Consider the following 15,522-nt stretch of genomic DNA (forward strand, 5'->3'; position numbering starts at 1 on the left):
TATTATAATTTATAATAAAATTTAATAAATAATAATAATAGATCAACTAATATATAACTTTAATATTTTAAATTATTAAATTTTTAAGTTAAAAATGCACGATTAATAATAATAATAATAATAATAGTGGATAGTAGGTTTATTTTGGTCAACTAATACTAGTTCAAATTTTATGTTGGATTATAAATTTTTTTAAAGGGATTTGTATAAAGAAGCAGAATGAAAAGCTAATTTTTCAAAAGGGCTACATTACTGAAATGAAAAGCATAGAAAACCGCTTTCAAAATTTAAAAAGCACAGAAACCGAAGTGCAAGGGGGACTAAACTATGGTTATTAGGATGTTACTTTTTGTACAAATTTATAAAATGATAAGAAAAAGTGCCAAAAAAACCACAAAATATATAAAAAAGCAATTTCCTTAATATTATTTCACACAGTGACCAAACACAATTTATTTACGAATGGGTTTGGCCCAGAAATGCAGCAAAAACTTGGGCCATGCTTTTAAAGGTAGGGCACATTCCGAGGGACCGAGACAGAATCATCCTAAAATTGCACTCCAAAACTCATTCGTTCATTCATTCATATACATTGCGACAAACAAATACAATCTCACTCATCGTTTTAAATTTTTAGAGAGAGTGTGTGTGATTAGCCAAGTGGAGCTTCGTTCATCAACGTCGAGAAGCGATGGATCTGGAGGTGGTTGGGCGGCACGCGATGCTGTTCGACGATGACGGCATGGCGGCGTTCGTTAACTCATCGGAAGCTCTGGTGGAATGGAATTCCCTTTCCATCGATCGTTACGATGTTCGCCACCTTCTCTCCGGTCCCCTTCCCCCTCGCCCCAAGCGCCGCTCTCTTCATCCTGAACCAGACCTTGATTTCCAACGCTATCTCGATCTCCCTTCTTCTTCCGACGAACATCCACAAGGTAATCTCATTTATAATTCCTTTTCTTTTTTCTTTTATTATTACTTAAGTTCCTTTTATATCAATTCTCTTATGGTTTATTTTCCTAAATAAGTTTCTGTTCTATTTGCAACTGTATTTGTTGTTGAGTTGTCGAGATTATGTGATGTTTTCAAAACGCTAAGAGATTGAAAGCTTAATTAATGATTTCGTTTTTTTGTTGGATCTTATTCCCTGGAGAGAAATTATAAAACTTTTTGAGAGTTGAAGCTCGTCTTAAGCCAATAGTGGCTACAGTGAGAACAAGTCTATCAAATGCAAGATAGTCTGATTAATAAGGCTACAGTGTTTGTTGATCCGCGCTGCTAACGCCACCTTTAGCATGTGGTTTTGCTGTTTTTTATTGCTTCTTTGCGGGCTTTAGCTTTGAATATTTCCTTACATGATGAAAGGTTTGCGATGAACACATTCTGGTTTATAAAATAGTCTTTTTTTATCATCTTAGTTTTGTATTATATTATGTTGTGTGTATGGCACAAATGCTTTTAATGAGTCACAACTATAGATTTCGTCCTCAAAATTGAACTTTAAACAAATAAGTTTTCAAGTTGTTCTCATTTGTTGGACAAATCAATATATTGGTTTAGATATTGGGGCAACTTGGCGGTGGTGTATGTTGGTTTATGGCTATCAAGTGAAATGTATTTTCAGTGGATGTTGGAACAAATTCTCCCAACTTCTTCCTGAGACTATGTTGTGTTTTTTTGTTTGTGGTTGTGTGCTACAACAATCTTCATATTTGCAGGTGTAATTTGCTACAGTTCCTGTGTCAAAATACAAGTAAGGATGTTTTCACCTGGCTTCAATTTATGTTTTGTTTCTTTTCTGTGTTAGTGCCATTACTGTTTTAGGTGGATGATATTACTGCAGTTGAGTATTATATCTGATTCTGACGATAGATGTCACCTTTTTGTGTTTGTTTAGATGATGGTTCAGATCCAGTGAATTCAGCTAGCTACCGTGCTGTTGCCTTTTCATATGAAGATCCTAATGTGTCTATAGAGACAAAGGACAATGATAATGAGTCTGGTTTCCGTCCTAACTTCCCAGTACCAGAAAGCTTACTCCATAACCTGGTGAGTAACCTCTGTCTTAATGTAAACTTTAATCATGTGATTTTCAGATGTTACTAATTTAATTGACCTTTCATTGTTTAACCAATGTGATTAGGTGATAATTGTCTAGGGTACATATGATATTCTAAGGCTTACGATGTCTAAGTTTCAGATGCTCGGAGCATAAATGGAGTTCTTGTGACTCAAGGTAGCCATTCACAGGCACCTTGTTTCCTTTTGATGTCATGAGAAGGGGCCGTGCAGGTGGGATTAGGATGATAGAAATTCGTTGATTCTTTACCCCTTGAGAGCAAATGGGATGATACATGTCTTCATAAAGTCCTGTTTCTTGATCTTTATCATTATCCAAGTATATGTGAGGTTGTCTTGTGTTTGTTTATAAGATCTTTATGTATATAAATATTCTGCCTGGCCAGACCCTTTTTAAGTTTTTAGTCATGCTAGTTTTGAAATTCACATTTATTGATGAAGAAACACTTTTTGTTTGTTTTTCTTTTCCAGCCTCCAAATGAGAAGGTTCATCAGATTATTTCAAGGACGGCAATGTTTGTCAGCAAACATGGAAGCCAATCAGAAATTATTCTAAGGGTGAAACAAGGAGATAATCCGACATTTGGGTTCCTGATGCCTGATCATCATCTTCATGCGTATTTTAGGTTCCTTGTTGATCACCAAGAAGTTCTTAAAGTTGACAAAGATGATAGCGATTCAACCACTGACAAGAATAGGACTCAGGGTCTTGATAAAACAGGTGGTGCATTGTCTTTACTTGGATCTGCCTATGGATCTGCAGAGGATGAGGATGGTACAACTGAGAATACTCATGACTTCGAGAGAAAAGAATATGAGGGATTTTTTGATACTGTTAGTGCTCGTGCATCTCCAGGAATAGAACAAGCAGAATCTTGCTCAGATGCTGCCAAGAAGGATAGAAGCATTCCTAAAAATTCCATACCCTCTTTGAAAGAAAAAGTTCCTGTCATAAAGCGGAACCATTCTATCAGTGCTGTTAAAACAGCAACTGCAGCTAGGGCAAAAACTGATTCAGTGTCTAATGCAGAGAACAAGTCACAGACTTCTGTGCCTAGTATTGCTAAGATTGAGCTGCCTGTTGTTGAACCTCCGTCTGACTTAAAGAGAGCTATAGAGAAGATAGTTGAGTTCATTGTAAAAAATGGCAAACAATTTGAGGCTGTGCTTGCAGAACAGGATCGTGCTCATGGAAGGTTTCCATTTCTTCTGCCATCTAATCGATATCATACATACTATCTGAAAGCTCTTCAAACTGCTGAAAAGGTGTGTGTCTCAGAATCATCAAAATTTTCTGCCTACTTTTTTTGTTTGATAATGTGATTCATTGCGCCCTGAGAAATTAGATGCAATTTAGTACCTTTTAGGACAAGATCCAGGTCATCAAAGATTGAATGCTTTCTACCCTAATCCTTCCCTCTAAATCAAAAACATAATTTCTTTCATAGACATCATCAGCTGCTGACTTATTAGCAGTTCCTTACTGTTGATTATTCTTATTAGTCGCTACTCATGTTTTTATTGCCATCTGTTATGCAAATTTGTATGCATGTGACATGCATGCTTGTATATATCTCTGTATCACATACGCAATGTCTTTCCATGTCTTTCCATGTCTTTGTGATAAATTATGAATTTTCAAAGCAGTCAAGGTGATTTCTGTTCATCTTTGCCTTTCAATGATTTTCCTTCTGCGTGAAATTCATATCTAAGTAATTATTTGATTTGGGTTCTGGAGGCATTTTGTGCACCTAGTGCATTCCATGAATTTGTTGGGACACTTTCACTTGATTTACTTTAAGGTATTGTTAAATTTGGCTTTGAACTGCTACTTACTGATGTCTAATTGCTTACAGTCTAAGTTACTGGGCAAGGGCTACCAGAAGCACAATCCAGTAGGTCGTGCAGTGGACAATAATACTGCTGTACATGAAGAAAGTGACAATCTTTCATATGGATCTATGGCTTCTGATCTACCGCATGATATGGACAGAAAAGAGAAGTTCAAGATGATTATTGGCAAGTCAAAGAAGGATGGTCAAGATCCAACTACCAAAGACAGCCAAGCTCAGAACACAGTTAGCATGGATGCAGCAGCAGCAGCAGCTATTCTTCAGGCTGCCACTAGGGGTATTAAAAGGCCTAATGTGGAATTGTTTACCAAGACATCAAGTGGTAGTGGTCAAGGCCTTGGAAGTGATGGTGGGTATTTGTCCAGCTCTGGGAGTCTGTATTCATCTCAACCTCAAGGTTTGGTTGAAAATTCTAATCTGACTGCAAAGGCTAGTGCCTCTGCTCCTGTTGCCAAAGCTATCGCAGAAAAAGTAGCTATTGCAGCAGCAGGTGAGGCGGACTCCTCTGAAGCACATATGACTAAAGAGCAAAAACTTAAGGCTGAGAGATTGAAACGAGCAAAGATGTTTGCAGCCATGCTAAAAAGTGGTGTTGGAACATTTAAAAGTGAACTGCCACGAGCTTTATCAGTTGAGCCACCAGGCTCTGGACTTTCTGGTTCTGATGCTGAGGCTAGGAATCTTGTGGTTAAAGAAAGGGAAGGAAGTTCTGTTCCATTTGAAGTGGATAATTCGGATAAAAGTCAGAAGTCCGAGGAGAAACTTACTGTTGATAATAATGAACGACGATCGAAAAGAAGTTACCGTTCAAGGTCTGGTAGATATGAAGAGGAGGAAGAAGAAGAAGAAAATAAAGAAGATAAAAGGGATCGCAAACGATCTAGAAAAAAGCATTGTTCTCATCGATCTTCACACAGCAGTCGGGACAGGCATAAGCACAAGAGAAGACATTCCTCTAAAGACAAGTATTCTCACAGGGGTACTAAGCATGACAGCTCCTCTGATGATGAACATCAACACTCAAGGCAGCATCATAAATATGATAGCTCCTCAGATGAAAAGCACCATTCTTCTAAACGACGACATAGAGAGAATAGCATATCAGAGCATGAACATAGACATTCTCGGCATTCATATAAGCAGTCTAGTTCGTCTGATGCTGAGCATAGGTATCGAAGCAGAAGTGTAAAGCACAAGAGCAAATCTCATGCTGAAAGAGAAACTGACCTGGAGGAGGGCGAGATAATTATGAAATCAGATAAGTCAATAGTAACTGAGGTTGGACGTGCTAGCAGGGAGGCTTCTGCGGGATTATCCAAGTCGGATCACCATGAAAGGGCACCATCTCAATCACCTGAAATAACTGATGTTTCTGATGAACTTAGAGCCAAAATCCGAGCCATGTTGATGGCTAACTTGTAAATGCTTTACACGAGTCTGACAACTGTATTGTTTCTACTTCATAGTAATATCAGATTTCTATGGTTACATCAGGCAGAAATAATTTGGCTTTGATAATTCCTCGTTTTGTAGTTATCTAGCCCTTTGTTTGGTCTTGCCTATAAATTGAATGAAGTATTGGCTGCAAGCAAGAGATTGTGTATCAATCGTCTAATACTATATTAACCTAGAAATGGGTTTTGGGAGACCCTTTTGTGGTATACTACACATATGGAAGAGGAATTAGATAAACTCAAACTTTAATTAAACTTTGCAAGCATACAGTTTCGCCTGAATTCTGATACTACTATTAGTAAATGGTAGGCCGAGATTTCGCTTGAAAGCTCACAAAAAAAAAACCCTGTATACAATTGTTGATGAAAGATAGAAAAACTCAACAAAAATAAACTAACAATATAAGTGATGAATGTGATTACAAAAATAGATTAAAAAAAATAAAGATATGATACAAGTATATAAAAAGACTTGTATTATATCTGTATAAAAATAAAAAAAATCTTAACTTTCCGCAACTGAATTTAAAAATTTAATAATTGTAAGATTTTATTTAAAAAGTGCATTTATTATATTTTTATAACTCTAATACAATAAATATATTTTTTTTAATAAAAAAAAAATTTAGATGCCTAAACCTTTAAGATTGAAATTAACAAAAATACACAAAAATAAGAGCCCAGAGTTAATTAGGGCAAAGTAAGATCCAATAGATTCTGCGCACATCAACAATCAGGACTAGATGTCCTTTGGCTTGATTTCTCGTGTTGACAACAGATAACGTTAAACCGAAACTTGATTTGTCTTTTTAGAGTCCGGAGTTTCCATCTGTTGCATTTCAAACAAAAAGTAACCCTACTATGCCTCAGTTTTCAACCATTTGCGCTGGCATGCATATATATATACAAAGCATGTCCCTTTGTTATAGAAATTTCAACAAACAAATTGAACAGTTGGAACCAACCACAAAGCTGCATAAAAGCAGTCAAGTGATCCAACCCATCCTTTTATTTGACCTATAAAATCTATGATTTTCATATGATTAGATTTTCAATATACATCGTGCAACTGTGGCTCAGAAGTTAATCAATAGCAGCTATGCAAATTATTATGGTCGAAGATAAACCGAAACAAAAAGACCCAAGTTGCCATCTTCTTTACACAAAAACATTATTTGAACATGTGGAAATAACAACAAAGTTGGATTTCGAGCACCTCTTCCTCGTGAAAGATGTGTGACAACGTTGTGTCCGAAACACAAATCAAAACTCAAAATAATTCATAATAAATCCTTTTTGTTTTTTAGGTACATACCATAAATCCATTTTGATTGAATAGTGTTCACTGTATATCCCATTTTTTGGTGTATGAGGCAGAAAGAATAGAGAAATCAGAAAATAAAAATATGATAAAAAGAAAAAGATAAAAGGAATAAGGCGGAAGCAGATGAAACTACATGTACAAATAATTATTATTGTTTGGCATATACTTCAATTTTAGGGTAATACAACGGGGGAAAAAAAGGAAGATAGAAATTAAAAAAGAAAGTAAAATGTAAAGGAAAAAAGAAAAGCAGAGTGAAAGTGAAATATGTTACAGAAAGAATTGAGAAAAATATGAAGTAAAAGGAGATAAAAAAAAATATTGTATTTAGTAAATATTGATTAACCAAGTTTTGGAGTCAATATGTTGACTTATAACTTGCTATGGTTTGCGTTCTCTTCTTTTTCTTGATAAAATTGTTTATGCGCGTTATTTTTCTAATACCGGATAAGGAAACAAAGAAGTGTGAGTTAAGTGTGAGTATTATAAAACCAGGCCTCAGACACATAAAATTTTAAATTTCTAATATTAGAATTGATATTATATTGCATTAAAAACATAGGAAATACATGTATCCTAACTTGTTATATTAAAAAATAATTGGCGATATTACAGTGCAAGAAGACACATTAAATTCTGTAGACCAGCACAATCAAGTATCAAGGTCATGGACAACGTTTGTGTTGAATCCTTCCTCTTCTGTAATGTGGTGCTACCAACTCCTTTAGCCATGTTCTAATATCACCAACTTTCAATTTTTTTTATAAACTAATTTGTAACCACAGCTAATTACATGTTATACATATATTCTCTTATATCTTGAGCAAATTATGAACAAGCACTCAGAAAAAATTAAAAGGGAAAAGTCGACAAAACACAAATCCATACCTTTAATAATTTATCACCAGCGATTATGCATTCCGTAAATTAAATGAAAAGGGAACTATCTGTTTGATTAAATATGTCTTCTTTTCGTAATTAATTAGTAGGAAGAGATATGGTTTATAAATGCATAGTAAATTGACCCGAGAAATTCTCAAATTAAACTTCCAGTATTGCTTGCAGTTGATGCAAGGAGATGGATTAACCATCACAAATGAGTCAAATTTTTCTTTTTCTTTTTACGTTTACATATAGAGTCAATTTAACGAAGCCATTAAAAAAAGATACATGAAAGATTGAGGAAAATTAAAATAAAAAAGAAATGTTGTTGGATCTTGAATGCTGCTAACAATTTATAAGTCAAAATCTCTTTCTCTCGTTCCTGTCTTTTCAGTTTGTAGACCTTTAGAAAACTGCCACGTGGGCCCTTACGCACCATCTTACCTCAGTTCTCAAATCTTTTCCCAATAATCAGTTTCGTTCTTCTCACACGTAATATTTGGTCTTAGTCAAAACCCATTTTTTATTGCCGAGTCCATTGCATCTCTCTCTCTCTCTCTCTTTAATAATTTGTGGGCACATGCATGTAGGGGACTCTTCTCTGATACTCATCCAACAACTTTCTTCCTCCCAAAGCACAGTTAACACATAATAAGACTGCTCCAAAACGTAGTATATATTATATGATTGACATGGAACCCACTTGGAATGATGCCATTGTGAAGGGTAATTCTACTGTCGCACATTCTTCTGATCCTGTCATGTCCTTTAGAGGGAAACCCCTTGTCATGGATGAGCATGATTTCTTCGCTGAGAAGAAAAAAGAAAGTGAAGATGATGATCCAATGGAGCATAGTGTGGAGAATGTTCATGTAGATGTAGGAAACTCTTACATTTCCTTAGATTTAATTATTTTTAACTTTTATCTTAACTATATTTTTAAATGTATTATTCTGTTCTTGTTGTTAATCTATAGACTAGTTTAGATCTTCTTACGAAGAATACCGGTGGCAACAAATCATCAGGGGAAGATGCGGGATTGGAGACTATGGATGATAAGAAAAATGAGGTACGATAATTTGTGCATGTCTTGGATATATATGTATATTTTATTTATATAATTTTATCAAACAGGTAGCACGTTAATGATGTATATATATATAATAAAGTAATTTATGATTATTTGTATGTGTATAGTTTGTAGATTTGCTAGCTGAATTGGAACAGATGAATGCTGAAAATCAACGTTTAAGAGATACGATTGATCAGGTGAACAACAACTACAATGTCCTACGCATGCAACTTATCAAGCTAACACACATGCAGCGTAGCCATGGGGTACGTAATTCTTCTTTCTTCTTTCTTTTTCTTTTTTTAGCTTACTGAATATCAAAGGAATCCCATGAATAAGTAGTGGAATCTATGAATTAATTTATATGAAGTAGCATATCCATCTTAAATTTCTTGAGTTAGAATAGAAAACAAATTAATTCCAGAAATGTTCATATATATCCAAAGCTGAAAAAATGTAATTGTGTGTTTATTTGGTTTTGTGTAGAACAACCGAGTTAATGAGGAGAAAGAAGATTTGATTGCAAGGCCATTTTTAGAGATGGGTGTTGCTGAGAAGGATGAGCCTTCCCATTCCCAGCAATCTCCAGGGGTAAAACTGAGAGAAAACAAAAGTATGGTTGATTTGATGGATCAGTGCAAGGGACAAGATATTGCTGTTTTGGAGCCAGATAAGGTGGATTCTGGAAAGGAATCTTCAAAAGCCAGAATGGAAGAGAAGCACTCTCACGCTGACCAAGCATTAATCCCTTCAGGGTGCCTCTCTAACAAAGTTCCTAGGTTGGATCAAGCATCAGAAACCATGTCAATGATCAAGAAAGCTCGTGTATCAGTTCGAGCAAGATCAGATTCTTCAATGGTAAGTAAACTATAAAAAATTAAATATATTGGCAAATGCAGGTTAATTTTGATCTCCAATAATAACATATACACCTAGCCTTAGATAAAAAGAATGAAAGAAAAATAAAAGATGTGAATATGCAATATAATGTGACAAAAAGAGAGAGATGAAGTGAAAGAAAGAGGGAGGTATGAGTGTATATATGAATATCATTGTTGTTAGTAAAATCAACTAATAGAATGTTCGGGATTGGGACCTTATTTGAATATTTTTCAAAATCAAGTTACCTAGAAATTATAATTTATAAGTGTTAAAATAAATGTAGATTTATGACTAATTAAATATGAATCGAAACAGAAAATTGAAATAAACTAGTGAGCAAGGTGACTTCTAAAATGAAAATGGATATAATTTATATATGTGATGTTGCATAGCTTAATTTCTTGTGTGTCATGAAACTACACTGTTGTCAATTTACGTTGGATGGAATATTTTATAAAGATTGCAGATGGATGCCAATGGCGGAAGTATGGGCAAAAGATGGCGAAAGGGAATCCTTGTCCACGAGCTTATTATCGTTGCACAATGAGTACTGGTTGTCCAGTACGCAAACAAGTATGCATTCTACCAAATTAAAATTTACTCTCCTTTGCGTTTCTTTTTCGGTGTTAGGAAACAAGAAACTGCTGGTGGATAGAAAGAGAAATTAAAACTTAATTTGTTGCGAAATTCTTGCATTAATTGAGTGCAAATTGCAACATTATTAGTAATACATTGGTGAATATACAATTTATTTAATAGAAATCAGTGAAATGTAAATACTTTACTAGCTAGTTTAATGCACCCCAAGTCAAGTACATTTAGATCTATACAAGAATTTCTCTTTTGGCAATTGATCCCTTTCCAATCTCAAGATCAACTAATTTAATTATTATTAGGTTAGAAGCATGCATGTTCTTTTTTTCATTATGTTTTACAAGGCACATAATACGCTCGAAAATGATAGCTTAAACGTGACCATGACTACCTAGCGATCAGAACCTGGATCATTTATTCAGGTGCTTTCTAAGAAATCTTGAAGGATGATGAAACTTGGCTAGTTGGCTAATGGTTAAAATGACATTGGGAAGGATTACATTTTGTCCCTAACATGAACATTATAATGAAGGAAAATGTTCTTAGGGAGAGATATAAAAAATAAGTGAGAAATAGAATTACTAATATATAATGTCACAAATTTCAATTGCCCAAATACTAAAACTGAGCACCAACGGATGGATTTTATGTTTCTAATTTATAGGTACAAAGGTGTGCTGAAGATCGAAGTGTGCTGATTACTACATATGAAGGGCAGCATAACCATCCACTCCCTCCTACGGCTCAAGCAATGGCTTCAACAACATCTGCAGCAGCCTCAATGCTTCTTTCTGGATCAATGCCAAGCTCAGATGGCCTAATTAATCCAAGCATATTAGAAAGTGCTGCACTTCCATGCTCTCAAAACATGGCTACTCTTTCTGCCTCAGCCCCATTTCCTACCATCACACTTGATCTCACTCAAAATGCTTCCAATTCGTCACAGCTTCAAAGGGAACAACCTCAGAACCAACTTAACCTTCTAACTCCAATTTTGGCTCATAATTTTGCATCAGTTCCAAAATTATTTGGACAGACACTGTCTGATCAAACTAAGTTTTCTGGCTTACATGAGTCTCAAGGAATGGACACAACTTCCTCATTTGCTAACACATTCAATGCAGCTAGTGCTGCTATCACAGCAGATCCAAATTTAACTGCAGCTCTTGTGGCAGCTTTAACATCTATCATTGGAAGTTCACATTCAACCATCAATGGCACCAATAATACAAGTGGAGATGAGCAGTGCAATAATGCATGAGACTAATTAGTTTTGTTGGTATCATTTTCTATGGAAACCGGTTTTAGTTTATCTTTTTAATATCCAAGACAGGTAGATTTTGTTTTCTAGTCATAAATATCTTGAGTACAAAGGATCTTACATTGATGAATCACTATATTAATCTTCATTATTTGAAACTAATAAGCTTCAGGTTGAAGAGTTAATAAGGCAGTTGTAAAATTTACCGGAGTCCGCAAAATAAAAGTATTTATGCGTTCTATTTTAGAACTTTTATCCAATATAGTATCTTATTACCATAACATTTTGCTAGCATTATGATCTATATTGTACAAATATATATGACGTGTTTTTAACTCTTTAAAATGGCCAAAGCAGGCTCTACAAAATTTGGTTCTTTTAAACGTGCACGGGAAAAGTTTTGAACTATAACGAGAAGTTTCTGATCTTAAGGTTGGCAATTTTTTTAGCCAAATTTTATTTGAGTATTTGAATATAAAAAGTATAAATAAGTATTTATGATTAAAAAAAAATAATCCCTAGTAATATATAGGATTTAAGAGATTCAATAAAAATATCTTCAAAACTATCGGATCACTTATAATTTTTAAAAATAAAAAATGGTTTTTGTACAACTTTTTTCTTTATATTTTAGGTGTATTTTGTATATATGTGTATGCTAAAAATAAAAATGATTATATACAATATTATCTATGATATTAATTTTTAGTTATTTAAAATTATTTTACAGATTTAAATTAATCAAAAAGAACAATGAAAATGAACTGTTCAAAAGAAAAGGCAGGACTGGCCCAAAAGAAAGAGAATGGAGACATCACAACCTTTGGCCCGTTATTGAAAAACAAAATGTTAACCAAGTCGTCTTCTCTTATGGCATATATATACTGACAGTGATACATTTTGCTTCTTGCACGGTGGAAACGCTGTTTTGTAGCCGTTGTCTGCCTTCAATATAGAAAGCTATTCATTCTCCACAAAGAACCTTCAGGGTATTCTATTTTTAACTCAAAACTTTTCATTGTTGTTTCAAAAAAATCAGTTTTGGATTGTTCTTGCCTCCTCTATTTTTTTATTTTTTTTCTTCTTCTCTTATGATCCTCAATAGTGCTTTTGGTCTGGATTCTACCGCCGTCTCTTCTGAAGCGTGGTTTTTAAGCATATACCTTTATGCTCAAACTATTCGTCTTGTTTCTTGGCATAGAAAAAAGTGATTCCACTCAAAGCAGTTTACTTTATTTTAGGCTTTTTTTTTTTAATTATTATTATTATTGCATTTTAAGTTACTTTCATGTCCTCTTGCTTTCTATATTTAAATATGAAGTTTTTGAAATTTCAGTGTTAAATTAATGGTTTTTATGTGCCTCTGTAATAACATATAAGGATTTTGTTTTGTGCAGCAACTCCAATAGAACACAATGAGTGCTGCTTCTTTGTTATTCTCATGTTCTATGCATGCGGGTGTCTCTCATCCCAAGGTGGCTGCAAAATCTTATGCATGTTGTTTTCTCAATCAGCCATGGAATCTTTTGAAGTTAACATCATCTGGGAATGCTGGATTTTTGAAAAAATCAAAACTTTCTTACAGGGGGGATGAGATTCTGCATAGGGCAGGGGCTGTTCAAGTTGAAAGTGCACCCTCCTTCTCTGTGGGGCAAAAATTTCAACTTGATGATGTGATTGAGGCTCAGCAATTTGACCGAGAGACTCTCAATGCAATATTTGAAGTTGCAAGGAGTATGGAGAAGATTAAAAGTAACTCACCTGGTAGCCAAATGCTGAAGGGTTACCTCATGGCTACCTTGTTTTATGAACCATCCACTAGAACTAGGCTTTCATTTGAGTCTGCCATGAAAAGATTAGGTGGGGATGTTTTGACAACTGAAAATGCAAGGGAGTTTTCCTCTGCTGCTAAAGGAGAGACACTGGAAGGCACGTCCTTTCAATTAGTAATGCGAATTTTTTTATTTGTGGGTTTATTTCATTGTTCTATCAAAAATTGGACTTTCATGGAACTTTGCTTCTTGCAGATACTATAAGGACTGTTGAAGGTTACTCTGATATAATTGTAATGCGGCACTTCGAAAGCGGCGCAGCCAGAAGAGCTGCAGCGACTGCTAGCATTCCTGTGATCAATGCAGGGGATGGTCCTGGACAGCATCCCTCCCAGGTATGAACGAATTTGCTGCTGGATAGTTTAGAAATTTGATGCTCCATTAATAATGTTGCCTATATATTACCATAAGATGATTACTTCTTCCACCCTAACTACATACAGTACTTTTAAACTGCATAAATTGGACCACATAATTTGCATTTGTGGTATTTGCTTTACAGCCCTCCTTTTGTTAAAGCCATGAATTAGCATTGTGCACCACATCAAACTTGTTGCCTTGACTTGTTTCTTAAGGAAATATTACAAATTTTTGGTGAAGTGTGTTACCTTGTCACAAAAACCTTTTAAGTTTTAAACAACACCCAATATTCTGCTAATGTAGTCATAGTGTATTGAAACATAAAGAGTATCTACTTCTTCATTTAATCTCTGACAGGAAGTTGATGAGGTAGAAGGATTTTCAATGATCCATGCCAGTAGTGTAAATTTGGTCCATTTATGAATCATACCTTATGACTCCCACTCAGGAAATTGTCTTTTCCTCAGTTAAGCAGAAGAACACTATTTTCAGTGGCTGATATACAAAGTTAGAGATAGATGTCAAAAACTAGTTGAACTACTGAAATTAAAATATATGGTTTTATTTTTCTAGTGAAACACATGATGTATAGAATTGAGATGGTAATTTCCTGGGTATATCTGGAGTACGCACTTGTTTCCTAGCCAATTGGGACATATTATAGACTTTTCCACCTGAAAGTAACTTAAAAGTATAAATTTTTTCTTAGGTTCACACCTTCATGTATATTGTATTTTCTTAGGTTCATACCTTCATGTATGCTTCATTTACACTTAATCAGATGAATTTTTGTGACCTTTTATCTATTGCTTATGCATTCTACTATATTTCTAATAATTTGAATGGCAAATGAATGGTACTATTTTGTGTTTCAAAACTCTGTTTTTTCAAACTGCTCAGGCACTGCTAGATGTTTATACCATTGAAAGAGAGATAGGAAAACTGGACGGAATTAGAGTTGGGCTTGTGGGAGACCTTGCTAATGGGAGGACAGTTCGCTCACTCGCATACTTACTAGCCAAGTATCAAGATTTGAAATTTTATTTTGTCTCTCCTAATGTGGTTAAAATGAAGGTAAATGTGGCAATACTAGTTGTTATTTCATGAACAGGATAAGATGTTTGAGAAGTTTCAGGACATAATTAGTGATGGAATTTATTTTTTCTATAGGATGACATAAAAGACTACCTAACATCAAAGGGAGTGGAGTGGGAAGAAAGTTCTGATTTGATGGAAGTGGCTTCTAAGTGTGATGTGGTTTATCAAACCCGCATTCAAAAGGAAAGATTTGGAGAGAAAATTGACCTTTATGAAGAGGCAAGAGGCAAGTATATTGTAAATCAAGATGTTCTAAAGGTGATGCAAAAACATGCTGTGGTTATGCACCCTCTTCCAAGACTTGACGAAGTAAGCAGCACATATTGCCATGTCATGTGATATATGTACTATCATTATGAACATAAGCATTAAGATTAAATAAACTAAATTGGTCCCTTAATTTCATACAGATCACAGTGGATGTTGATGCTGATCCAAGAGCTGCTTACTTTAGGCAGGCAAAGAATGGTTTATATATTCGAATGGCTCTGTTAAAGGTATTGCTTCTTGGTTGGTAAAGGGTGCATTCACAGTTCCAAGTGAATAGGATGATCTAATGTCAAATATCCACATGGGCGTTGCAGATAGTGTAAGAGAGAATAAATAAATAAATTTCCTTTCTACATCAGTAAAATTACCTTTTAATTGCAAGTTTTTTCCCCTTCAAATGCACAATGTGTGCTGTGCAGTGTTGCTTTTGACTTGGTACCTTGAGCATGTAGAATGGGCTTGCCTTTGACTTGGTTGCCTTGGTTAGTAAGAGCAATTCCAAGGTTTCTTGTTCCGTCAATCACAAGGCACATGGTCAGCATCAGAGATGCCACGTGTTCT

General features: G+C 34.9%; 3 protein-coding genes across 15 annotated transcripts; all 3 read left to right on the plus strand.

The window, feature by feature from the left end:
* The first annotated feature begins 458 nt into the window (after positions 1-458).
* On the plus strand, positions 459-5,662 carry LOC113846733 (splicing factor, suppressor of white-apricot homolog). Of its 12 annotated transcripts, XM_027475324.1 has the most exons (7): positions 459-511; positions 638-935; positions 1,719-1,753; positions 1,898-2,049; positions 2,144-2,292; positions 2,551-3,345; positions 3,936-5,647. In XM_027475324.1, exons 6-7 carry the CDS (start codon positions 2,593-2,595, stop codon positions 5,352-5,354), a joined length of 2,172 nt encoding a protein of 723 aa, XP_027331125.1. In that variant the 5' UTR covers positions 459-511; positions 638-935; positions 1,719-1,753; positions 1,898-2,049; positions 2,144-2,292; positions 2,551-2,592; the 3' UTR covers positions 5,355-5,647. The 12 variants fall into 12 exon arrangements, with proteins under 12 accessions (XP_027331125.1, XP_027331118.1, XP_027331116.1 ...); XM_027475322.1 differs by lacking the exon at positions 459-511 and having other exon boundaries at positions 586-935; positions 2,201-2,409; XM_027475325.1 differs by lacking the exon at positions 459-511 and having other exon boundaries at positions 692-935; positions 2,195-2,409.
* A 2,622-nt stretch (positions 5,663-8,284) lies between these two features.
* LOC113874571 (probable WRKY transcription factor 31) lies at positions 8,285-11,401 on the plus strand. The gene is made up of 6 exons (XM_027512790.1): positions 8,285-8,470; positions 8,569-8,661; positions 8,790-8,930; positions 9,151-9,522; positions 10,006-10,119; positions 10,805-11,401. Exons 1-6 carry the CDS (start codon positions 8,285-8,287, stop codon positions 11,399-11,401), a joined length of 1,503 nt encoding a protein of 500 aa, XP_027368591.1.
* An 849-nt stretch (positions 11,402-12,250) lies between these two features.
* Positions 12,251-15,477, plus strand: LOC113847462 (aspartate carbamoyltransferase 1, chloroplastic-like). 2 transcript variants are annotated; one of them, XM_027476592.1, is made up of 6 exons: positions 12,251-12,390; positions 12,811-13,330; positions 13,429-13,568; positions 14,494-14,667; positions 14,764-15,000; positions 15,102-15,349. In XM_027476592.1, the coding sequence occupies exons 2-6, from the start codon at positions 12,817-12,819 to the stop codon at positions 15,207-15,209; spliced, it is 1,173 nt and encodes a 390-aa protein (XP_027332393.1). In that variant the 5' UTR covers positions 12,251-12,390; positions 12,811-12,816; the 3' UTR covers positions 15,210-15,349. The 2 variants fall into 2 exon arrangements, with proteins under 2 accessions (XP_027332393.1, XP_027332392.1); XM_027476591.1 differs by having other exon boundaries at positions 12,313-12,390; positions 12,799-13,330; positions 15,102-15,477.
* The last annotated feature ends 45 nt before the right edge of the window (positions 15,478-15,522 follow it).

Source organism: Abrus precatorius, unplaced genomic scaffold (genome assembly GCF_003935025.1).
Source record: "Abrus precatorius isolate BTA unplaced genomic scaffold, Abrus_2018 Scaffold8, whole genome shotgun sequence".
Taxonomy (NCBI): Eukaryota; Viridiplantae; Streptophyta; class Magnoliopsida; order Fabales; family Fabaceae; genus Abrus; species Abrus precatorius.